We start from the raw sequence: 25,310 nt of genomic DNA on the forward strand, positions 1-25,310 counted from the left end.
AATTAAAGTTCAGTTTACTAAAAGGTTCCTAGTTAACTAAGATCCAGTTTAGTGCACATTTTAATATTGACAAGCTTAGTTGCAAGGACTTATCTATTCGTGGATAATGATGAGCATATATCGTAGGCAAAAGGAAGATAAGTGAACTAGAAAAGCGATAAATTGCACGAGATGTTTTTGGCCGAAAAAACCACCTCTAGGTTAAAAAACTAGGGACTCTCCACTGAGTCCAATCCACTAGTGAAATTAAGATTCATACAAAGTATCCACACAAGCTCAATCCTTAGATCCTAATCTACGAAGCAGCTTGTACCTGTGTGCAACCTTGCCTTTCATGAGATGAATTCCATTGGTCTTCACGAAGTGGTAGCTCCTCTTAAGCTCTTCACCTTGTGGCACCGAAATCCAATCAACTTATGCAAATGATGTTATGATGAAGTTCATGCAAATTTGGATTTGATGTCTAGTCAGTTTCACAAGTCAAACACTTGAAAGATGAAACTGATGCGAATCCAAAAAGTGGTCAGCTTAAAGATTTGAAACTAGAGAAGCTTGACCTAAAACAAAGATCAAAATCACAAAAGCAATGCTATCCTAATATGCAATGATGTGGGTGTTTAGTGCATGAATGTGATTTTGTGGCTAGGGTTTTCAAGTAAGTACCAAAGGGTAGCTTCAAGCTGAAAACAATCTTTCATAGAAAATAAAACTTTCCTAGCCAAATGAAAAAGAAACCCTAGATTGTGCTTTTATAGTATGACTTTGTTTCAGACAAAAAGAGGGAATGGAAAGGTCACGTGTCATGTGCAAAAGAAATCAGAAAGTATCTAAGGTTGAAAAACACTCTATGGGAAAAACTGTCAGAAAGCCCATGTGGGTTGTCTTAAAATGTGTGCCCAGCTTGTGTGACAGCAGCGAGAAGAATTGACTAGACATAACCACTAGACATAATGAACTAGAAATAATAGCATGAAATGTATATGAATGAACAAACCTTTGATGTAGAGAAATTAAGCTCTTGAGATGAATATTTCTAGCAACATGATCCCAAAGAAGTATTTTAACCCTAAAACTAACTAGAGCATGTGTGGTACAATTTATAACATTTGATAAGGGAAGCCAAACAATAAAACTAGAATTCAAAGAAACTCATCTGATCCCCAGTTGGATCAAGTTTTCATATCTTACAGAACAAGAATGGTCAATCTTAGTGAAGTCGGGGAAAATTCGCCCACCTTTCCGGAGTACAGTAAGATGTGGTGGCATCACTGGTCTGTTTAAGCAGCTCAATCCGATCGGAGTTGTCGAATACAGAATCAACTTCTAAGGTATGCGTATTCTGATTTACCTTACTTTAACCCTAAAAAACCATGGTTCCACAATATCAATAAAACTTTAATGGTATTGAATGTGGCATGCATCTTAGCTTTTGATATCAACTTACTCTGCTGAAAAACTAACTATTGATCCGGTATGGTTCTCTTTTCAATATAAAGGAGTTCTCAAGTTTAAATTCTTGCATCTCTATTGATAAGAAAAAACCTAAAAAATAATATTATTTTGGAAACAGAGGTAATTAACACTATGAAAAAATTATTATGTGTTCTAAATGTACTAAAATATAAAACAAAATAACAATTTTAGAGAGAGAACTTTTACTTTTAGAGTGTCAATAATGACACCTTATTAAAGATTGGGCTTCAATATTCAAAAGGTGTTTTTTTTAACAAACAAGTGTGCATATGACACTTTACGCAATGGAGATCAATCATACATATGCGCTTTGGTGCGGGTTTAATCATCACAAATTTTCATCTCTCTAAGACTATCTTCAACCCTTGGTTAAAGCCTAAAATTTTTAACCCATAAACAGTTTTTTTGTTCGAACCCTTTTGGGTTAAATTTTTAGCCCGAGATTACTAAATAATGAATTTTGGATAATTTTTCTTGAAGTAACTTTCTTAAAAATAAAATTTATGTAGACTATTCTAATTTAATTTTATGAACATTTTAACCTAAAAGTATTTAGATTCCGATAAATATTGAAAAACCACTAAATTGACACCATGAAACTTATTGAACACTATGAAAGAATATGAAACATAAATCTTTTTTATAATTATTTTAGCCGTTAGATTTAAATTTGTACCGTTAGATTTTTTTTTTTTTTTTTACTGTTAGATTTGATCGTATAAGATCTTAGTTGTTAGATTTAATGAATTTATAAATATAAAACTAAAAAAATTCACATATATGGTGGGCAAACCCACTAACTCAGAGGGGAATTATGACCTAAATTTGCTCCACTAAAAAATAAAAAAATTCACATATATGATGGGCAAACCCACTAACTCAGAGGAAAATTATGGCCTAAATTTGCTCCACTAATGAGTTTTGGGTTAAAACTCATATTTGACTCAAGGATTGGAGCAAGTGAAGTGGATTTAGAATCTAAAATTTGAGTTTTTCTCTAAGAATTGAAGTAGTTCTAAGAATTAAGAGTTTAACTTACTTACCAATAATTTGTTAAAACAAAACAAAAACGGTGCTTGTGTTGTGTGGCTCACCAAAGGAAATAATAGGAAGAAGTGTCGCGTACGTAGAAGGGAGGATCGGCTTCACAGTTCACATTGTATGTGTATGACGTCAGCTATGACATGGTTAAGACCCACCAAATAATGGTTTGTGGGTCCCATATTGGACGCAAAGTCTAGGGGGCTTTTATTTTGTCTCAGGTTTCCTCTCTCTGCACATTTTCCGTTTCATGCATCCGGCTCCGTTTGGACATTTGCAAAGTTCCATCTTCGTTTCAACACCTACCCAATCTTCAGTTTAGACCATCCTCTTATTTATTAATGTTCTAACTTCCTACGTTTTACTTTTCACTCTACAAAAATATCAAAGCCTTTTTTTTTCTTTCCTATAATTAAGGATGGCTGAACTGGCACACATTAAAAGAAAAAAAAAAATTCGTGTAAACGATTTGTAGATAGAGTGAATAAGAGCATTCATCTATTAACTTGAGAGGCAACAATATGATTGATCATATAAATAAGTTACAATATGATGTTTTCGGTCACAAATAAGTTTTATCAAACATCTTGGTCTAATCAATTGTTAATTTTGGCTAGTTTTTAACGCTCATTTTTTAGTCTTCTATACTTCACCTATAAGGAAGAAAAAAGGAAAATATAAAGTTAGTCGGATGTAAACTTAGCATTATTTAATATACAAGTTCTTTCGATCATCATTTTAATTGATTGCTCTCCCATGTTAGGGTTAGGGTTAGGGTAGGTCCCACTTTATAAAAATGCAAGAGAAAATTTGTATAGTGACGAGTGGGATTTGACATTTTGGAGTGCCGATACTAATGTCGTAGGCATTGCTATTAGCACCTTGAAAAAGTCATTGTATACTCCTTCTAAGTGTATTTTTCAAGATTCTTAAAAACGTTAGGTGCTGGTCGGGTGGCGAGCAAAGGTTTAGCGCCTAGTAGTTTGAGCGGCAGCCTAGGTGAGTAAGGGTTTAGCGCCTAGTTGTCTAGGCGGAAGCCTAGACGATTTTTTATTTTTTTTAGTTTTAATTAAATATATTATATACCATATATATAAATGTCTAGTTATACTTAAAAAAAAAATACATAATTGTATTAGGACTCATAAATTGCAAAGTAGAATGACATACAAATTATAAAGTATTAGAACATATTCAAAACATGGGGAACGAGCATATAATGATTGTTCATCTAAGTATCTAACAAATCTCTTACAATTTATTGAAAAAATAAAATGCAAAATTGAAGTTATCTATTTTTTGTCTTAGTCAGAGTCGTGACCTAAGTAGATCTAAGCTCCCTTTTCCTATTTTGTTAAATGCTTAGGGATTAATTGTGACAATGATCAGCTGTCTAATGTTTAGGTGAGACCTAAGTGGCGCTAGGCATGAACTTTTAGAACACTGATATTTTCAATTATACTTATATATATTTAGAAGGAAAAATGATTTATTTTAGCGTGTCAATAACAATAAAAAGTAATAATCGCATAATATCCTCAAACAATAGAATTACATGAAAATATATTGGACCTATGATCATTTAATCGCGAGTCACCATGTACTGAAAATAGGTAGACAAAAGGGAAGGACTAACCATCACAATGTTTTCCCATGCAAGCTGAAATTTTTGTAGGCGACAATGTTTTGTGTTATTTACTTATTTGTACCACGTGTTTCAAAGTGTCTATTTAGGGTAAAGCATGTGACACCATCTAATTTAATCCTCATACTTGAAAAGGGAAGAATTCCATTCTATATGGATAAAATGGTGTCCATCAATCACAAGTACTTCAAAGATCATCATTCGACTACAAAAATCATGGTCATCAGCTGCTTGACTCTAATTCAATAGTTAATTGGTTTTAACATATTTGTACCGAGCCAAATTAGTTAAAACAATGTGCTCTTCTTTTTACATCTAAGTTCAAATCCCCATTTTCAGATATAGATAACTTTAAGTGTGCTCTTCCTTTTACATCCAAGTTCAAATCGTAATATTCGGTTTTATATTTGTCAATGTGGTCACTCTGGTTTAAGACTCGTTCGGAGTGGTTATTAACTCATTGTGAGATCGACATGATCACTTGTGAGAAGAAGCATCTTTTCGTATGCTTCATCGTAAAGTCACTTAAACATCGCTCCTCCAAGTGATTTTAGTAGTGCCAAAGTCATTCTCAAACGTACTCTTAAATATGTCATCTTAATGAGGGTTGCAAAACAAAAGAATATGGAATACTGGTTTTTGTTATGAAAAACAAGTGGAGTAATTGTGTTGATTCAACATGTATAACACCACCCGTTTTAAAAAGGACCCTATGGCACCTTTCTTGGAAGCAACAACTCCTATGTTCCTACCAACCACAATCTGACATGTATGCATAAATAACTCATAAAGAGAAGAAGCGAGGGATTATCCTTTCACATACCACAACCAGAAGCTTACAATCCTGCACTTGTTTTAGGCCCACTTCAATATCTTCCCAGTCCAACGCCATATTTGTAATGGGCCAGGCCCAAATTCAAACCTCAACCCTCATAAACCCTCCTCCGTTTCCCTCCTGAGGTTTAAGGTCCAGTGATTCATATAGCTGCTTCCTCCATTCGTGCACTCTCTCCAACCAAAACAAAACAGAGATGGGGAAGAAGAAAAGCAAAGATGGCGATGGCGGCCGACCGAGAACCGAAAGCGAGCACTCCCCCTCCACCATATTCGTCTCCAACCTCCCCTTTTCTTTCACCAAATCTCAGGTGCTCTCTCTTTTCCCCCACCCCCCTATTTTGCGTCTTTATTTCTTCCCTTACTGAAATTGGATCACTCAAATTATGTAAATAGTTGAATTACAATCTGTTCATGCGATTTATTTTCTAATTGCTGTTAAATTGTAATATTCTGTGCTGTTTTCGTAATGCAAAGTCCGTTTAATTTGTTTATTTTTCTTTTGAATTTCAGCTGGAGGAGACGTTCAGCGACATTGGACCGATTAGGAGGTGCTTTTTGGTTATGAAGAAGGGTAATCCTAAAATGTTGCAAAAATTGGAACTTTACTATTTGATTTGTAGTTCTAACAACTTGTGTTTTTCGAGACCTTTTATTTGTTTCCTGTTGTCTTGTTAATATTTAATTTTCTAAAGAGGGGGCCAGAGGCCTATAAGAAACCGAATTAACTAACAGCATATGTACCGGGGTGGTTCCAATGTTTTTGGATAAGTTTTCTGCATCCCATGATTAGATTTGTGTGCCTTTGTTGGGATGGTACTTATCTGCCTGTGTTGTATCAAAGCCACATTGCCTGTAGAATATACTTTAATGCAATTAGGAAGGCTCAGAGCTCAAGTTTGATAACTTGGCCAATCCCCAATGTAGTAGCACACCCCAAAATCCGATTAGAATTGGAGCATCACAACACCATCTTCAGAAAGCAATCCTCCCTTGCTAAAACAAGGTTTTAGAACTAACAACTTGTCCACCCTATATAACCCCGTGTAGTATTTGTTAGCACTTAAAAGGAAAAGAAACCCAAAAATAGAAAGGAGATTCTCTAGCTCAGGTTAGGCTTAACCATCTCTCATTGTACTCATTGGAGGCGTCACTCTCACTATATTCATAGTGGTTCCCATCTCCTAGCTCAGTAAAGTGTAAATTGATCCTAGTCTTCTTCAAGTTGGAGAGGGAGATTAGAGGATCTGCCATCTATTAACATCTCTTCACATACACCCTTTGTGTAGGTGTTATGCTGGGATGTTTTTGTCCTAGAATTACTTTCCTTTCTTGATTGGTCCCTTGATCGTTTTGTATCTTACAAAGATTTGCCTACTTAAACCTCAAGTAGAATCTTTTCTTGTATTTGAAATGTTATAGAACTTGCCCATCCATGGATTCCTTTAGATCACCTTGCTTCTCATTCTTTTAGCGAAAGCTTCAGTAGTCGGCCACTAGCTTTCTCAACTCCAATTGCAGCCAGAACTTTTTTCCAGCTTGAGCCTTGAGGTGATATTTGAGTGTTAACTTTATAGGTATGCCCTAGCGCTAGAACTATACTTGCTTTAAGAAGGGGTTTATATTCAAATGCTTTTTAGGAACAAAAGAGTCTTAGCCGATCAGTTGTATGGGGAGTTTCCTCCAAATCAGCTTTGACCCCATGCCTTTACTCAAGGATCACCAGTGAGTGGCCAACAGTAATATAGGAACCCTACATGAGCACAAAGAGCAATTCCTCCCTCATTTGAACTAAACAACTTAACAGTAAATTACCTGGATAAAATTGGAAATCTCTCCTCAAATGCCATTATCAGGTGAAGTAAAATCACTCTGGGTATGAGATACAAGCATGCTTTAAACAAAACAACATGAAACATGTCTGTCTTATAAATTATTTGCTATGCAGGATTGTGGAAGTGATTGAATGCACCACGAAGAAGCTTGATCAATAACTTGTTTCAAAATGAGATTCCATGTGTCATATGATTTTCATTTCCTTATCTTGGTTATCAGTAGCTTTTTTATTTTTTATTATTTATTTCGTGGATTTAACTTGGTTTTTAACAGTTAAGTCAAAACTTTTCTAATCTATCTCGTTATATTGTTTACAGGGTCAAGTGAGCACCGTGGTTTTGGTTTTGTTCAATTGTAAGTCAAGTTCATTGTTTTTCCCTTATTATGTATCATTTTTTTCATTGTTATGTTCCCCAAGTTAGGATGGTTCTTTCACTTTTTATTGGTAAATCATGGTGGGCACTAGTATTACGGTTTATCAGTATTCCTCTTCACCCGTAGGTGGGAGGTCTTAGGTTTGACTCCTGTAGATGGTGAGTTCAATACCACATTATTTTTTTTCTACTGTCAAGAATACCGCATTATTATGACGGGCGCATTGTACGGCCTAGCACAAATCCCCGGACCCCTTAGTATAAAATGTTGTTGCATGAAAAAAATCATGAAGAATAAGATTAAAAAATTGTTTTGAAATTTCTTGACATGTTTTTGAGGATTCAAGGGTTTCTTCAGGAGTTTTAGCTTAGGAATATGGCGGCAACATGAGCCTATGAAATTGGGTTTGTGGTTACAAACTTTTGAACACGTTTTTTTTTTTTTTTTTTTTTTTTGGTATTTTGCATCTATTTGTAGTGCTGTAACAGAAGATGCTAATCGTGCTGTTGAGCTGAAGAATGGTTTGTCCATTGGAGGTCGAAAAATAGCAGCTAAACATGCCATGCATCGTGCTCCGCTTGAACAACGAAGGCCAAAGACTAATCAAGGTTACTATTACTCATCTTACTTTTGATTTGAAATGAAAATACTTTATGGTCCGCTTGGTAATGTTTTTGTTTGTAATTAAAAATACAGAAGGAAAGGGTAGAAGAAAGTGATAAGAAAGATGATAGAAGAAAGTGAGAAGAAAGATGATAGAGTTGACGAAGAGAGGACTAAAATACATAGACTACTTTAGTAAATAAAAACTGAAAACACTTTTAAATTAATTTACTTATGCATTCTCCTTCCTCTCTTCTTCACCCCTCACGTCTTGCCTTCACTTCTCATCTATTTTGCATCTTTCCTCTGTTTCCAACAGGTTCTTAATAGTCTCAATTACTTCTTCTTCAAATTTGGTTTGTTTCCTTACTACCTTTTGGTTTTAGGAACTGACGTGGATGAGACCGTGAAGACAGAAAATGACAAAGATGGTGACAATTCCCAAGGGGAAAGGGATGCTTCAAAATTGCAGGAAAGAGGTCAATAATCTTAACATTTGAATCCTGCTATTGTAATCACCAAAAAAGAATAAAAGTTAGCTATTGTAAATTTCACTCATTTTGCTTAGCTATTTGCAGTTGTGACTTTGGAAAAAAATACAAAGAAACCTGTGAAGACTAGAAAAGCAGTAGCACTAAGTAATCATCTAGTGGCAAAAGTGGGTGGTTCAGAAAAGCAGAGGTAGGTAATTTTGAGATAGAAAGTTGATTGATAGCATCCGTTTCCAGAAATGTGGCCTGATGTACTTAATCACTTGTTATGTAGGGTTGCTAGAACTGTCATATTCGGTGGTCTTCTTAATGCTGGTATGGCAGAAGATGTTCATCGCAAAGCTAGGGAGATTGGGGACGTATGTTCCATCACTTATCCTCTTCCCAAAGAAGAGCTTGAACAGCATGGTAAGGGAAATTTTCTTTCGTTTTTGTTTCTTCCCCGGCAACTACCACCTGCATGTTTCGTTACTTTTCAAAGTAAATGAGGTTAGTTGGTATGATTTATTGAGTTGAAACTGAAATTTCTTTTCCTTTGTCAGTTTTTTCTTTAGCCATTGTCGCTGGTGAGTTAGTTGGTTTAATATAATGAGTTGCAAACTGTTTAGTGTTTTCTTTAGCTATTGTTGCTGGAAATTGTTGTTAAAGGAGAATGATACTAGCCATTCCTGTAATTTTTTACCTCATATATTGTGCTGTTCCCAGTTTATTGGCGTTGCAGTCATTTGAACAATTGTTTGTAGTTGTACAACAGCATGTACGTCACACACAAACCTGTAAGACAAGATTCTTTTTACTGGCACTCTTTTAATTCATCGGAATGCATGAAGCATGGACAAGCACATGGAAAATATTAATATATATGCTGTACAATTACTGATACATGTATGTGTAATTTGTGTGACATACTCAATGTAATTCTTCATAACCAGATGGAGGATAAAAACTAGGATTTCCCAGTTAACGTAGAACACAAGAAACATAGAAAAACTCTTGCAGACTAAAGAATAAAATGTCTGTTAGTGTTCTGATGTGGCATTTGCATGGGGCCCACAAAACAACTTAAGACATAGATTAAACCAAAATAATTTTTTTTTTTTTTATAAAAAGAAATTAAAATGTTGTGCTTCTGAGAGTAAAAACCTGATGGACATCCGTCCCTCGTTCATCACAATGCCGTGGTCTATTGATTTGTCCTTCTGTTGATAAAAGACTGCATATGTTTTGGATCTTTTGTAATTTAACACCGGGTCATACTAGCAATCTAGCATGTGAGAGAGACCATCTATAGTTTTCTGGTAATTAGTTTGGTGTAGGGGTGGGTTTGGTTTCAATCGGTTCGGTTTTTTGCCAAAACCGAAACCAAACCGAAATTTCGGTTCGGTTCAATTTTTTTTTGGTTTTTGTTTGGTTCCGTTTTTTTGGGTCCGGTTTCTGTTTATTTTTTTTAAACAATATAGACACTGGACACACTGATCCATTAAATCTTATGTCCATAGGTTCATGTAAAAAACCTGCATATATAGGTCTAAAAATTTTCTTTCACAGCAATCACATTGTCCCTTTGTTTTACAACAACAATGAGCAATCTCAGAAGCATTTCCCTGAATTATCCAATTTCAGGCCGACAATTCTTGTCCTCTTCGATTTCTTGGACCTGAATGATAACATTTGGTGGCCAAAATAATCAGCACCACTTCATTGCAAGAACATTGTTTGCTTTCAATTCTGGTTATGGCATCTTCCACTTTGTGTGTTTGTTGTTTTATTTTCTCTCCTTTGCTTTCGATTCTGGTGGCATCTTCCACTTTGTGGTTATGCCATCCTGTGGCTCATTGCTTGAAAGGACAGACTACAAGTCCGACCTCCAATTGAGTTCAAACTTTGAGTTCACGTTGGCTTGAAGATGATATATATTAAATATATAATAATATATATATTATTATATATATGTATATATATATATATATATATCGGTTCAGTTCGGTTTTGAGACCACCAAAACCGAAAACCGAACCAACCAATTTCGGTCCGGTTCCATTTTTTTTGGGTTCGGTTTTTTCAGCTTCGGTTCAGTTTTTTTAGATTTTCGGTTTTTTAAACCGACCCCTAATTTGGTGCCCATGATTTTGCATTTGCTGGAGAAACGCTTGTCCACGTGTGATATGTATATGTATACACATAAATCATATAGCTTTGTTTGGTTTTTTCTGAATTAAAGAAACAAAAGAAAGGAAGCCACCTCACTCTCTCTCTCTCTCTCTCTGCAAACCACCTACCACACCATTCCTAACCCACATTTCGCCCCATACCCTTGCCCAACCAAAGTACCCCATGTATTGAGATTTGAGAAAGCCTTCATTATTAGAATATTAGAGTCGGCCAGATTGACCCGACCCTCTCTCTCACTCTCCCTCCCTGTCCCTCTCCGGCTTTCCTGACGTCGCCCCCTTCCTCAGCCACCCAGATTTTCCTGTTCCCCATCCCCAACCCACCACTTTCTCTTCATTTAAATCTTTTTTGGTTTCCAAATTTTAAAGTATTTTTTTCAATTCTATACTATTTTTAAAAATTGATTCTTGCTATATTTAATAAATGTGGCATCACATGATTGGTTGTGTGGTCTCACACAAAATGCCACATCAGTACACTAACGAACTTTTTAACGGAAGTAGACGGCAGGGACAATTTTGATGACCAAAGCAATTGATAAAGGACCAAAACAGATGAAGGACCATTTATCAAACTCATCAGTTCTCTTGATAAAGAAATTTTGATGACCAAACTGAGGCGTGTTGGGCGTGAGAGTTGCCGCCTCAGTTTCGGGGAGTGAGCGGAGGCGTTGCCGGAGCGCATCTATTTCATTTTAAGTTCCTTCTAATTGCTCCACTCAACCCTTTATTTTCCTTTAAATTCCCATAATAATGGCTCCACTCAGCCCTTATTTCATTTTAAATACCCTATAGGCTATAACTACTCCACTCAGCCTTTATTTCCTTTTGAATTACTTATAAGTGCAACATTCAACCTTTATTTCGCTTGAAATTTCCTATAATTGCGACCACTCATCCTTATTTTCCTTGAAGTTTTCTATAATTGCTTACAGTAAAATAAATAATTACAACATTTTAAGACTATATGTATGATATAGTTTCCAAGTACAACTAGACTTAGTAATAAAGAAGATGATAATATCTTTGATTTAGGTATAATTATATTTGATTTTACAAAGTATTATATGTTATAATTATACTTATATATACTATATATTAAAATTTTAGGTTCCATGAGGCTTTGCCTCACACCTCACACCTAGGTTGGGCTATCCATCGGATGCCTCGGCCACGCCCCCACCTTTTAATACATTGTTATTCATGCAGAAAATGATGCATTTGAGGCGTTGATCTTGTCCTCGCTCCCTCAGTCATGCTTCTCTTAAACAAGCTATTCATCAATACCCTATATTCCTTTTTTTATCTGTCTTTGCCTTTGATTCCTTTTTATTTCTTCATCTCTTATAAAAGGTCAACATAATGTAAATTTTAGAGAGTACTACAAATTGTCCTCCTTTGTTTTCAGTCTCTGTCTGAAATTTCTGTCTCACTTTCATTTGAATTTGACATTTTGATTTAAAAAATGGATCAGTTCTCTTGATAAAATAACATTTTAAGTATCTATCGTCAAGTAGAATTTACATTTCAGATGACTTGATTTAAATTTACATAATCAATACTCACATGACAGTTGCAACAAATTACTATAGGGAAACACTTGATACTTTTAGTTTGGCGATTATAGTTGATTACATGCTTTCCTAATTGAAATTTGAAGCTTAAATGTTGTTAGACGGACAAAAGTTATTGTGTGCACTCATAAAGTAATTTGTCTTCACTATATGTGGTGGCCTTGCAGGTCTTGTGCAAGATGGATGCAAAATGGATGCTTCATCTGTACTTTATAACAGTGTCAGATCAGCTCATGCTTCTGTTTCTATGTTACACCAAAAAGAAATAAAAGGCAGTATTGTTTGGGCACGTCAGCTGGGTGGGGAGGTAAATTATACGTGTACAGCTTACTACAAGTTCAAGCTGAATTGCTCTAGCTTGTACATTCCTTGTTTGAATATGAACCAATTCATGGAGTTCCATTGCTTCATTTTTTCAATGCAATTTTGGCTTTGGATTGTTCTCCGTTCAAATTTAGTTCTTTTTGAGCTTGGCTATGGTTCAGTGGATAACAAAAAAGATGATGCAAGGATGTAATATGTTTTAGCACTGTCTGTTAGGGAAGTGCAGGGATCAGAAATAACAAGTATACATTATAGTAATGTTGATAGGCTTTTTGCGTGCCATGCAAGGCCAAACCAGCATTTTGATTTATAAGAGATAAAGTCGGGATTATTTTTTTTTTTGTTATTCAAATTAGTCATTTACTTAGCATTACGGGTTGTTAGTGGTGTTATTTTTGTTATTCATGTTATTGGTGCTGGTGCTATTATATTGCTTCTAAACAGCTTGTTTCTTTTTGTTTGTTCAGGGTTCCAAGACTCAGAAGTGGAAGCTCATTGTTAGAAATCTTCCTTTCAAGGTTTTTTGCTCACTGTATTTTCATATGACATTTTGTTCGTAGGAAGATTCAACTGATAGTTTTCTTACACAAATGCAGGCCAAAGAGAACGAAATAAATAACATGTTTTCACCGGCAGGGTTTGTCTGGGATGTTTTTATTCCACATAATCCGGAGACAGGGTATATTATCATTGTCCAGTATTGTTTCTCACAGTGAAATATCATGTTATCTATTTCTTCATCCCTGTTTATTTTACTTGTTTGCAGGTTATCTAAGGGTTTTGCATTTGTCAAATTCACACGCAAACAGGATGCGGAAAATGTACATTGTGATTCATGCTTAAATTTTGGAGTACATAATTAACCGGTGTGTTCTTGTGCTGAGTTACGTGAGCTGACATGTTTCCTTTGCTTTCTCAGGCAATAAAAAAGCTAAATGGACAAATGCTTCATAAAAGATCCATAGCTGTTGACTGGGCTGTTTCAAAGAAGATATATGGTGGCATTAATGCCCTTGCTTCAGAAGATGGTACTTGTTATATTACTGTAACTCCTTTCACATTTAGCACATTTTTTTCTTACTGTTTTATGTAGAACCTTGGATTAATAATCAATTGTATCTGAGTAATCAACTGATGTTTTGTGCTTTGTTCTTTGTGAAAGAGAATGATGATGATAAGCTGATTCACAAAGTGCCTGATTAATAAAATGCATTCAATTGTTCATAATTTTCTAAAAGATGCCTTTACACTCCCCATTTTGAGTTACTTTGTGATATTTGAAATTGATTTTATCTTGAACGATTATATCAATAAATGTTTACCTCATTTTTTGTACTTGTTTCTACATTTTTATGATGCAAAAGCACTGATTTTACAGGACAAGAGGATGAAAGAGATGGGGAAAGTGATAGTAGCAGTGATGATTTTGAGGACGATGCTGGGGATGTCTTTATAAAGTCCCAGCACCATGATGGAACAGACAATGCTCTAGATGACTCTAACACCATAGAGAAAACAGACATCCCTACTGAAATTAATTTTGAAGAGGAAGCAGACATTGCAAGGAAAGTTCTAAAAAACTTCATCACACCCTCTGGTACAGCAACTCCTGATGATGGTTCCACACTGCTGAAAAGGAACAAGGAGACATCTATTGATATGTCCATTGACGAGCCTAAGAAATTATCTTCTGAGACTACAAAGACATCAGAGGTTGATAAGCCTGGAAAGAAAAGAAAGACCATGGCATCAAATCTTATTGATGAATCTGTTGATGAGCCTAATTACTCATCTCTTGAGACTGCAAAAGCATCAGACGTTACTGAGCCTGGAAAGTTAAGTAAAAGCGCGGCATCAAATCTTGAACAGGCAGACGAAGGAGAAGATTTGCATGGAACAATTTTCATAAGCAATCTTCCTTTTGAGATCACTAATGAAGATGTCAAACAAAGGTTTTCCACCTTTGGGAAAGTTGACTCTTTTGTCCCAGTCCTTCATCCAGTCACCAAGTATATTATTTTATTTGTAGTTTGATATGATTACTGCATTCTTTTATGTTCGAAACTACATCTGATATCATGTTGTGGCAGGCGACCCAAAGGATCTGGCTTTCTCAGGTTTACAACAAAAGATGGAGCTAGTTCTGCCGTTTCAGCTGCGAATGCAGAATCTGGTTCAGGAATTACTCTGAAAGGTAGACAATTAACAGTGTTGCAGGCTTTGGATAAAAAATCGGCTCATGATAAGGAATTAAATGTGGCCAAGAAAGAGGACCTAGACCACCGCAATCTCTATCTGGCAAAGGTTATTTCTTCAACAAGCCTCCTCCCCCTTCTTTATTTTGATTTTACAGTTTTTTGTGTGTGGTGGTTATTTTAACGGATTGTCTTGAATGGCTGGCATTTTCTTTCCTCAAATATTGACAGGAAGGTCTTATTCTTGAGGGAACTCCAGCTGCAAAAGGGGTTTCAGCTAGTGATATGTTGAAACGCCAAATGTAAGTTTTGCTTATATTTTTGTCCTCTTACATATTGCATATGCATACTTTGTCCATGCTATGCTTGGAGCACGGTTCAATTGGGTCTCACCTGATTTTCTCCAGACATAAAATCTTTTGTAAAATCATTTTCCATTCTTTGTCCTTGTAGCATGTATTTACATTTTAGTTACTATGTATGTATTATTTTCTTATAAACATTTGGATGGGATTTCTCCTGTTTTATAGTTCTCAGCCCGTAATCGTATTAACTATATTACATGAATTACAAACCTCGTAAAACTTCTACAAGCTTTAAAAAATCTGGTAATTTGTCAAGAATAAATATCAGACTCAGTTTATAACAGCAAATGCTGATTATTCTGCTGCTACTTCATGGTGTTTTACATTCCTTTGCGACAGGTTCTAATGATTTTCTGAAACTATGCAGGGCAGAAAGAAGCAAGATGTCGAAACTTCAATCTCCAAATTTCCATGTTTCCAAGACGAGAATAGTTATAAAAAATTTGCCGAAGTCCATGAATGAAAAGGAACTAAAAAGACTTTGTATTGATGCAGTCACCTCACGAGCTACAAAACAAAAACCTTTTATTCGACAGGTTAATTAGTAGTTAACTTTTGTCTTTGTTATGGTTTTTTCGTTTGTATTTTAAGAACTTTCCCTTATTTATTTTTGGCATTGAGCATGCAGATAAAGTTCTTGGAGGATGTGAAGAAGGGAAAGCTTAACACAAAGAATCACTCTCGTGGAGCTGCTTTCGTTGAGTTTACAGAGCATCAGCATGCACTTGTGGCCCTCAGAGTTCTTAACAACAATCCCGGTAAGTTATATCTTCAACGGAATTGCATAATCCATGTTGATATAGGACACTGATAACAGTAATCTTTGGAAATAGATATCGAATACATTGAATCCATTGTGTTGTAATTTAATGTGACACAACTTGTAGAAACTTTTGGTCCTGAGCATCGCCCAATTGTGGAGTTCGCACTGGATAATGTCCAGAAATTGAAACTACGAAATGCAAAGATTCAAGGGCAGCAGAATACAGCTCGTTGTAATCCAGGTGTACAGCAAAAGGATGGCTCAAATAGACCAGATGCCGATCCAAGCCAGAAGTACAACAAACGGAAACAAGGTGGTGACAAGCAAAATATGGATGAATCAGTACCAAATAAAGAAGATGAAGCGGAAAACAGGGTTGGTGATGGAACTGCTACTGACCGAGAGAGAGCTTCTAAGAGGCAGAAGAAGGGTCCATTCGGAAAGGAAAAGAAGATCTCATCAACAAAAGTATCAGGAGGCTCAACAGAGAATGCGGAAAGCTCAAAACATGAACCAAACAATCATCAAGATGGCACGAAGCCTGGTCGTGGGAGATCATTCGAACGTGAATCCATGGCCATTGGTGCACAAACATCAAAATCTATGGGAAAGGCAAATGTACGACCTCAAAAGAGGAAGCTGCAAGCGCAGAAAGAGCTAGAGGGGGGAGAGATTGAAACGAGGAGAAAAAGGCCAAAGAAAAATAGAGACCCGTTAGGGCGGGACGTCGTGGATAAACTCGACATGCTGATCGAACAATATAGATCCAAGTACTCACAACGTAGCTCCGCCCAAACTGATGGCGAAAAGCAAGGTTCCAAGAAGCTTAGAAAATGGTTCCAATCATAATTTTTCGTTTGATCTTGTAAAATTCCATGGTGATAAATCTCTCAAGAGAGACACTGTAAAAGCAATTGCCTGTTTAAATTGGTATTGAATTTGCCGTTCACGAGATTTGAACCTAATGCCTTTCACTTACAAATGAAGACACCAGATCAGACTGTATTGCTAAGTAGCAAAATCTAATAGTTAAAAATTGTGAAATATACTTCTTCCAAGTTCGAAGCACTACAAAAGAACTTCACAGTTCCGAAAGTCGAAACAATTCCATGCTAAAAAAGTCAATAGGTTGAAGAAAAGGTCCTTTATAATAAAGGAGCTATTGTCCTCTGTAGATGCGTCCATCGTATGATTCTACAATCCAACCCCTCAACGAAGTATTCCCACATTTCTTCTTCCAAATTCCAAATTCTACGTTGTCTGGTTTGGGCGATGAGCTTCTAGAATCTCCGCCATGGCCAAACCCAAAGCTCCGAGGCGAACGATCGACTCCTACACCGTCAAACCCATCAACAAAACCGTCAGAGGTACAACACTACCACTACTCACTACTCACAATTCAACTCCCCAATTCCAAATTTTCAAAATTCCATCGAATTCTCTGTAAATTTGATTTCTCTGTTTGTGGAGCAGCCGGGGACTGCGTCCTGTTGCGCCCGTCGGAGCCGGGGAAGCCGTCCTACGTCGCCAAGATCGAGCGGATCGAGGCCGACAGCCGCGGCTCCAACGTCAAGGTCCACGTCCAATGGTACTATCGGCCGGAGGAGTCGCTCGGTGGCCGGAGGCAGTTTCACGGCTCCAAAGAGGTCTTTCTCTCCGATCACCACGATGTTCAGAGCGCCGACACCATCGAGGCCAAGTGTACGGTCCACACCTTTAAAAGCTACACCAAGCTCGACGCTGTTGGAAACGACGACTTCTTCTGTCGTTTTGAGTATAATTCCTCCACCGGGGCTTTCAATCCCGACCGCGTTGCCGTGTATGTTTGTCTTCTTTTCCTTCAAATTGGTTGAATTGGGATGGAGATTGAATTGTCAAATCTTAAACTTTTCTTGTTATTTGGTGTTTAGTATTGATTTCGTGCTTCAATTGATACGATTTGGTTGGTTTCTATTGTTTTTGGAGTGCATTGAATATAAAAGCAATGAACTTTTGCTCACTCTTCATTGTTATTTCCATCATACATTGTAGTAGCTGGAAACTTTAAGAGAATACGTAAAACCAAGGGCCCGTTTGATAACCATTTTAACTAAAAACTGTAACTTGTTTGATTGTGAAAACTTAAAACTGAAAACTGCTCGATCAGGGGCCATAGAAATGAGCTCTTAAATCGCATTAATCAGGCTGTGAAGAAGTTCACAGGGGCTATGAGACCCGATTAAGTATAGGAATCAGTGATTGAAGCCCTAGTAGTAAGCATAAACTTTAAAGTATCCCCAAGCTCGTTCATAAGCTCAAGATAGCCAAGATGGATGGTGGTCGAAATTTTGAATACTCAAAAAAGTAGCTTTCAGTTTTCATATTTTTTTAGAACTGAAACAGTTACCGTACAAGTTTTCTGTAGGAAAAACAAAAATTGAAACTGAAAACGAAATGGTTATCAAACGGCTTCTAAAACTAAAAGCTCAAAACTTTTCTTCGTTGATTTTAGTTTTATGCATCTTCATTTGGTCCTTCACCTTTAATTCTCAGTTTCCTATCCTTCTGGTAATCAAAGGAGCTTGATGATCAGATTTCATTTGCACTCTTTATCTTATATAGGTATTATATGGGATATTTGAGTTGATGAAATCATAAACGAAACATATTTGAGCCTTGAGCTAATTGCCATTATTTTATTAGTTATATAGGTTTCCCACAATTTTTGTTTTTTGCTCATGGCCGTTAAGTTGTCAGCCTCTCTATTTGATCTTTTGTGAACAAGCTCAAGTATTTGCAACATTGGGTATTGGAATGACTGAAATTGAAATGCCTCTTTTTGGGTTTCTGATGTTATATGGCAGGTATTGCAAGTGTGAGATGCCTTACAACCCTGATGACCTCATGGTTCAGTGTGAAGGTTGTAGTGATTGGTAAGTTAATTGTTTAAGTTTATTCAACTGTTTGTGATCTACCCACACTTTTGCCTCACGGAGGGTGGATTAGATTCTTTTCATAAAGTTGAAAAGTTGGTCCTGAATATTTCTTGTATCTCTAGGTAGATTATTATTTATCATGTTTTAATTTACACATGCATTCAGTTGTTAACCAGGTGCACACTGAAACTGGACTGTTCCCTTTTATTAGATCTGAAAGATTATGACAGACCATTCTGGAGTGAAAGGATTTTGAAAATCTTCACCTGGTTGCTTTTATTATTTTACAACATTGTTTTTCTGGGGTATAAGTAGCCGATAAATGCTGGAAGGGAAGTTTGTGAAATTGAAGGGGATGGATGATTATAAATCTAATCTTAAAGTAACTTTTCTTCATACCTCGAGGGGAAATTAGGGGAAGTAATTGTTAGTTCATGGAAATAGTGTTCGTACGTTACTCCAGGTTAGCATTCAATTTCAAACATACATGGTCAAGGTGCCATACTGTGATGTAAATAATTAGGAGGAACTGTTTGAATGTGAATCTGCTAGGCATTTTGTTTATTTGTGCACCTGATGAAGTCTCGAAGTGTTGTTGCTTCTGAAGAAGTTTACCATTTAGAGGAACATTTTTTAAATTGAATGTATCGCTTTTTCCTTTTTTCTGTATGCATATATCTCTGATGTATGTCCCAAATTCCCAAATTCCATATGCTGGTCTGCCTTGAGTATACAGTATGTTGCTGAGCTGCTTTCAGCAGCTTTTGAGGTTGACACTTGAGGGGCTATTGCTTGAGAATACTGAATACAAGGCTTCGAAACATGGATGCCTATGTCTTTTTTTAATTGATATGTTTTTTTTGTCTATTTTCACATGTACTTCCTTCCTCTTGTCAATCCTTTTATAATGTGAATGCAATATTCAATTTACTGCACTTGATCCAGGTTTCATCCTGCTTGTATAAACATGAATATACAGGAAGCCAAAAGACTAGATCACTTCTTCTGTGAAGGCTGCTCTTCCGAGGGTCAAAAGAAAATGCAGAATTCCCATACTGCTTCCAGACACCCGGATACAAAGGTACATATCTTTCGTAAGTGTTGGATAAACTTGAAGTTAGGTTTACCATTATTATTCTTGGTTGCTTGCGGACTCAATTTGAATTGCATGTCCTCTGGAAATTGACAGGTTATTGAACATGTTTCAAATTTCTTTATCTACCAATTTTAATGATTAATTTGTCTTTTTTTTTTTTTTTTCCACTTTTCATTCCATCTATTATTAAATGACCCGAATACACATAGGGGCTTGTGATGCTTTTAGACCAGATTTTTAAGTTGAATAGAAAGAACGGAAAAGGGTGTTAAAAAGAAACTATACATTGAACAGGAAGAAACTTATTACAAATTTCCAGGACTATTGGTTGTAGGCATCATGAGTCAGGCTTAATGAATATCATACAGGAGGTTACGAGGCAATGGCATAATAAAGCAAATATTCATATATGCTCGTTAAGTTGTGCGACTTTATATGAATTTTAAAGTATAATTTGTTATGATTTGGAAATGCAGGTAATTTAATGGGTTTGATTTGAAACTTGATTTTGTCAAGGAAAAAAAACCAGGGCAGTGTTTATCATTGATAGTTGTTGGTCTCTAGCATCTCTTTGAAGCCAATGGTCACAAAGTATTTTTGAATTTCCTTCATGTTGTCTTTCAGGTGGATACAAAGCGGCGTCGGAGGTGATATTGCATCACAAGTTGTGATACGAAAACTAGCTTGAAAACCTTTTTATGCAATTAAGTAGATCCTCTATCTATTGAAGGTAGAGGATGTGTTTGTATGTATGTAGTTATGTAATGTAGAATTGTGAATATTCTGAACGTATTTTCCTCTTACCACTGTAGCAATGTACATATAATCATGTCTTGAGAGTTTGTTCATCCTTCAAGATAAGAAAGATTTGAGAAATGATTCAAAAGCTTCGGAGCAGCTCTTTTCCGATGATATTGTTTCCCTTTTAACTTTTCAAGCAAACCCAAATCCATTAAGCCAAAAGGCCAACTTAGGTAATAACTTAGATACTAAAATACAATCATCAGCCATGGGTGACCCACATCCTAACATCCAACCAAAATGGATGATAATACTCACAAATAAAACTAAACTTTGTTAATCGGATTACTGCTCTAAAGGTACCACAAGGAAAAGACCATATCACTCTATCATGATCTTGCAATCACCGGCAAAGAAGCATTATTATAAGTTACTTACAAGTCTACGGAAAAGGATCCTTGTCAAATCCTTTTCCTGGGGATCCTAAGGATCTATTGATCGTGACCGTTCATCGTACATCGTGCGATCAGTTTTCGTTAAGTACTATTTATATTTAATTTTAAATTTTAAATTTTGAAATGATTTTTGACTGCGCGATGTACGATGAACAGTCGCGTTCATGGGATTCCTAGGATCCCCAGGAAAAGGATCCGGCGACGATCCTTTTCCCAAGTCTACAAAACACGTTGAGCTTCTTTCTCTGTCTTTTTATTTTTATTTTTTTTTCAAGTACACAAACCACAAGAAGCACAAAATACCACCATCTCAAACTCTAAACTATAGTTCACTTCTAAGTTCCGAGTATGATCAGTAAGTCATATCCACTACAAAAGGCTTTCCCCAAGAGAGCTAGTGAGAGACTATAGTCACGAAAGTTTTCTTCGACACAGTGAAAGAGTGACCATGACCCATAAATGGAAATGGTTAGAAGATAGGAGAAGTGAGGTAAGAAACCAAAAGAGATTGCCACCAACCCCTCTTGGCTAAGGGTAAGAGTTGATGGCGGATAAGTTGTATGTTTTTTTCCTATTTTTCTCCCTAGCTTTAGGATTTTTTTTTTTAATATACTAAGATCATCTCTAAATTCTTGGGTTAAAACCTGTTGAGATCTAAAAATGTCACACACCAACCCAACCAAAATTCATCATTTTCAACTGTTTTTTATTCTTTTAATGCTTAGGAGAACGAAGTTCCATCATCTTCATCTTTAAATTTGTTATCCGTTACATACCAAAGGGTATCATTTTCATCTTTAAGGGCCCATGGATGTACAATTTGACCTACCTCAAATTCCTCATGGGGTATCACACTCTTTCCTTCAAGTGAGGGTCCCATGACAAGTGCTATTTGACAGGAGTGAAACATATGCAAAATATCATACTATAACTTTAGTAGATATAACACAAAAATGATGGTAGATAAGGAGAGGGAGGGATACTGATATTATTTCTCTTGCTTTCTTTTGTAGTGTATTTGATAACAGACGGAGTGCTCTATTTATAGAGCGACTCTTGTAACTACAACCATCCATAAAACAATGATGATACCTTTTGAAAGTATCAAACACTATTCCTAAGTCTTGTTCTTTTTGAGTGGGCATTCATTCATCCACCAATCCATCAATTTTACAGCACTCCCCTTGGATGCCCACATATCAATATCAGTTGCCTCGTTGAAACCTTGCTCGGAAAAACCCAGTGGGAAGAAAACCATAGCGAAGGAAAAAGAGTACAACTTTACCTGGATTGTTGATATAGTGTTAAGTATGCTTATGTTGCCTCGTTAAAACCTTGATAGGAAAAACCCAGTGGGAAAAATCCTAGTCGAAGGAAAAAGAGTACAACAAGCATGTATCATGGATGCTCCCCCTGATATTTATCTCCCCTTGATTCCGTATTCTTCAAATTTAGTTGATTGGTAAGTCGACGTAATCCGATACTTTGCACTAACTTCTGAAACGTGCACTTTGGTAGAGATTTGGTGAACAGATCTGCTAGATTTTCATTGGAATGGATTTGTCTGACTTCAATAACTTTAGCCTTCTGAAGTTCATGTGCACTGAAAATTTTTGGAGATACGTGTTTAGTTTTATTGCCCTTGATGAATCCTTCCTTCATTTGGGCAACATAGGCTGCATTATCTTTATGGATGATAGTTGGATTGTCTGTCTTCGAAGTTAGACCACATGAATTCCAAATATGATGGATCATTGATCCTAACCAGGAACATTCACGACTTGCTTCATGTAAAGCAAGTATTTCCGAGTGATTTGAAGATGTAGCAACTAATGTTTGCTTTGTTGAGCGCCATGACATTGCTATATCTCCATTAGTGAACACATATCCAGTTTGTGAGCAGGCTTTATGCGGATCAGAAAGGAAACCAGCATCTGCATATCCAGTAAGGATTTGGTCATTTATGGATTTTCCTGAGTAGAAGAGACCCATGTCTGTTGTCCCATGAAGGTATCGCAAAACATCTTTGACTCTTTTCCAATGACGAATTGTTGGAGCAGAGCTATACCTTACTAACAAGTTAACTGGAAAAGCTATATATGGTCTAGTACAATGCGCTAAATACAATAAAGCACCTATTGCACTCATATATGGTACTTCTGGACCAATGACCATTTCATCATCTTCTTTTGGACGGAATGGATCTTTTTTAATGTACAAAGAACGAACGACCATTGGCGTGCTAAGTGGATTAGCCTTGTCCATGCCAAATCGCTTCAGGATTTTTTCAATCTAAGCTGAATGGTGGACCAAAATTCTATTAGCACAATGCTCGATCTGCAGGCCGAGACAATATTTTATTTTCCCAAGGTCTTTCATTTCGAATTCGCTTTTCAGATATTCAGCAGTTTTATTGAGCTCTTCAGGAGTTCCAACTAGGTTTATATTATCAACATATACTGCCACTATAGCAAATCCAGAATTGGATTTCTTAATGAACACACAAGGGCAAATGACATTAGTGATATATCCTTCTTTGATCAAATATTCACTGAAACAATTATACTACATTTGTCCAGATTGTTTCAGCCCATACAATGATCGCCTTAATTTGATTGAGAGCATACCTCGTGATTTGTTAGTTGTTTCAGGCAACTTAAGTCCTTCTAGGACCTTCATGTATATGTCAGCATCTAATTCTCCATATAGATACGTAGTGGTGACATCCATAAGTCGCATGTCAAGCTTTTCTGAAACCACTAAACTTATTAAGTAATGAAATGTAATTACGTCTATTACAGGAGAGTATGTGATAGGAGCATATTCATGCGACTTAAATGGCTTGTTCTCGTACATTTACGTTATGTTTCTTTAGTTATTTTAGTTCTTTATGCTTCTTTTGTGTGTTTTCAGGTTCTAAGGGCTTAGGGAGCAAGAAAGTGCATTTTGAGGCTATTTGGAGCATTTTTGGGCATGGATTGGATAGCTTATCCATGGAGCCAAAAGGATGGACGAAATTGAAGGCCATTTATGCAATTTAGGACATACAACAAAGGGCCTAGCCCATTCTCTCTTATTCTCTCCCTTATAGCCATGCAAAGAACCATCCATTCCATAAAAAACAACCCTATTTTAAGCCCATTCTAAAACCTTGCCATGCATCACATGCATTCCCCTCATAACCTAGTTATCATTCCACTTCATCAACACATGCATTCCTTTCATAAATCAGCCACATATTCACCCACATGCACTTTAATCATTCAAACATGCACTCCCATTAATTAAACCATTCAAACCAACACAAAAACACCAACATTCCCTCTTTGCCGTGCAAACACATGCATTTCCCTTGCCATTTTCAGCCATCACACTTCATCATTACACCACCATTCATTCTTTAATCCACATCCATTCATCATCATTCACCCTAACTTCAATTCACATGCAAACAATACCCATTTCTGCACCAAAGAAGTCTATGCCGTGACCTTCCTAGCCATTTCCAGCTTTTCCCTTTACATTTCACATGCATTCCATACTTCTCCTAGCTGTTTTCCATCATTATTTCAGCCACCATTCACTCTTTAATCCACATGCATTCACACACACTTCACACAAACAACATTCACATGCAAACACAAGCTTTAACCAACAAACAAAACAGCCAACACATGCACCAAAACACCCATGCCGTGCACTTCACATTGAAATTCCAGCATCTTCACATGCAATTCCAGCTTTCACATGTTGTCCTAGCTGTTTTTCCATCATTCCTCCACACAAACACCTTAAACAAACAGCCATATACACCTCCACTCCTCCTATAAATACCCTTGCATTCCCATTACCTAAACACATCTCATTTTCATACACAAGATACCACAAACACATCCAATCTTCCCCTTTGCCGCAAATCCCCTTCCATTTCTACACAATCTCTTCTCGGCTTCATTCCATTCCATACACTCTCCCATTCGCAGAAACCATTCAACCTTAGCCGCTCCACCTTCATTTACAACACACTTGGAGCACCAACACCGAAGGCAACTCTTAAGGGATTTCGACATCAGTTTTGCTTCAAGGGTTCTTTCTTCTTAATCCTATGTTCACTCATGTTATATATTTTTATGTCAAACCTTTTGTAAACATGAAGTGTAACTAATCTCTCTCTAGGGATTCGATGTAGCCTTGCAAGATTGCCATGTAGTTAATTCAGAATTCTCATTTAATCTATCTATTTCTTGTTTCATTCTCCGATTTAATTGTGACTTAGTGTGTTGATTTTAATGCTTGATCATCATTTGAATTAACAACAGGTTGTTTAGCCAAGATTAAAGCACACATCATGCATAATCTTGGTGGATATGTGAATGAATGAAGGGAATGTTTTGCAAACATCCTGCCGAGTGT

At 36.5% G+C, this 25,310-nt stretch overlaps 2 protein-coding genes across 2 annotated transcripts; both read left to right on the forward strand.

Moving 5' to 3' along the window:
* Window positions 1-5,129: 5,129 nt before the first annotated feature.
* LOC137725129 (uncharacterized) lies at window positions 5,130-16,672 on the forward strand. Its single transcript, XM_068463718.2, has 18 exons — window positions 5,130-5,304; window positions 5,507-5,567; window positions 7,147-7,183; window positions 7,682-7,812; window positions 8,194-8,286; window positions 8,386-8,488; window positions 8,573-8,706; window positions 12,211-12,350; window positions 12,835-12,885; window positions 12,964-13,046; window positions 13,134-13,188; window positions 13,287-13,395; window positions 13,746-14,376; window positions 14,458-14,671; window positions 14,794-14,864; window positions 15,295-15,463; window positions 15,556-15,685; window positions 15,815-16,672. Exons 1-18 carry the CDS (start codon window positions 5,191-5,193, stop codon window positions 16,537-16,539), a joined length of 3,051 nt encoding a protein of 1,016 aa, XP_068319819.2. The 5' UTR covers window positions 5,130-5,190; the 3' UTR covers window positions 16,540-16,672.
* A 74-nt stretch (window positions 16,673-16,746) lies between these two features.
* LOC137725130 (chromatin remodeling protein SHL) lies at window positions 16,747-20,613 on the forward strand. The gene is made up of 5 exons (XM_068463719.2): window positions 16,747-17,057; window positions 17,164-17,509; window positions 18,534-18,602; window positions 19,551-19,686; window positions 20,326-20,613. Exons 1-5 carry the CDS (start codon window positions 16,985-16,987, stop codon window positions 20,350-20,352), a joined length of 651 nt encoding a protein of 216 aa, XP_068319820.2. The 5' UTR covers window positions 16,747-16,984; the 3' UTR covers window positions 20,353-20,613.
* The last annotated feature ends 4,697 nt before the right edge of the window (window positions 20,614-25,310 follow it).

The sequence above is a fragment of the Pyrus communis genome, chromosome 5, assembly GCF_041283825.1.
Source record: "Pyrus communis isolate YQ-2024b chromosome 5, ASM4128382v1, whole genome shotgun sequence".
NCBI classification, from domain to species: Eukaryota; Viridiplantae; Streptophyta; class Magnoliopsida; order Rosales; family Rosaceae; genus Pyrus; species Pyrus communis.

What these genes read in the sequence shown, in the direction of transcription:
- LOC137725129 (XM_068463718.2), top strand. Translation starts at nt 5,191, where the DNA reads ATGGGGAAGAAGAAAAGCAAAGATGGCGATGGCGGCCGACCGAGAACC. An exon ending in GGTGGTTCAGAAAAGCAGAG is followed by an intron (nt 8,489 to 8,572) that starts GTAGGTAATTTT and finishes CTTGTTATGTAG; the next exon opens with GGTTGCTAGAACTGTCATAT. An exon ending in GCAATCTCTATCTGGCAAAG is followed by an intron (nt 14,672 to 14,793) that starts GTTATTTCTTCA and finishes AAATATTGACAG; the next exon opens with GAAGGTCTTATTCTTGAGGG.
- LOC137725130 (XM_068463719.2), top strand. Translation starts at nt 16,985, where the DNA reads ATGGCCAAACCCAAAGCTCCGAGGCGAACGATCGACTCCTACACCGTC. An exon ending in AATCCCGACCGCGTTGCCGT is followed by an intron (nt 17,510 to 18,533) that starts GTATGTTTGTCT and finishes GTTATATGGCAG; the next exon opens with GTATTGCAAGTGTGAGATGC. An exon ending in TGTGAAGGTTGTAGTGATTG is followed by an intron (nt 18,603 to 19,550) that starts GTAAGTTAATTG and finishes CACTTGATCCAG; the next exon opens with GTTTCATCCTGCTTGTATAA.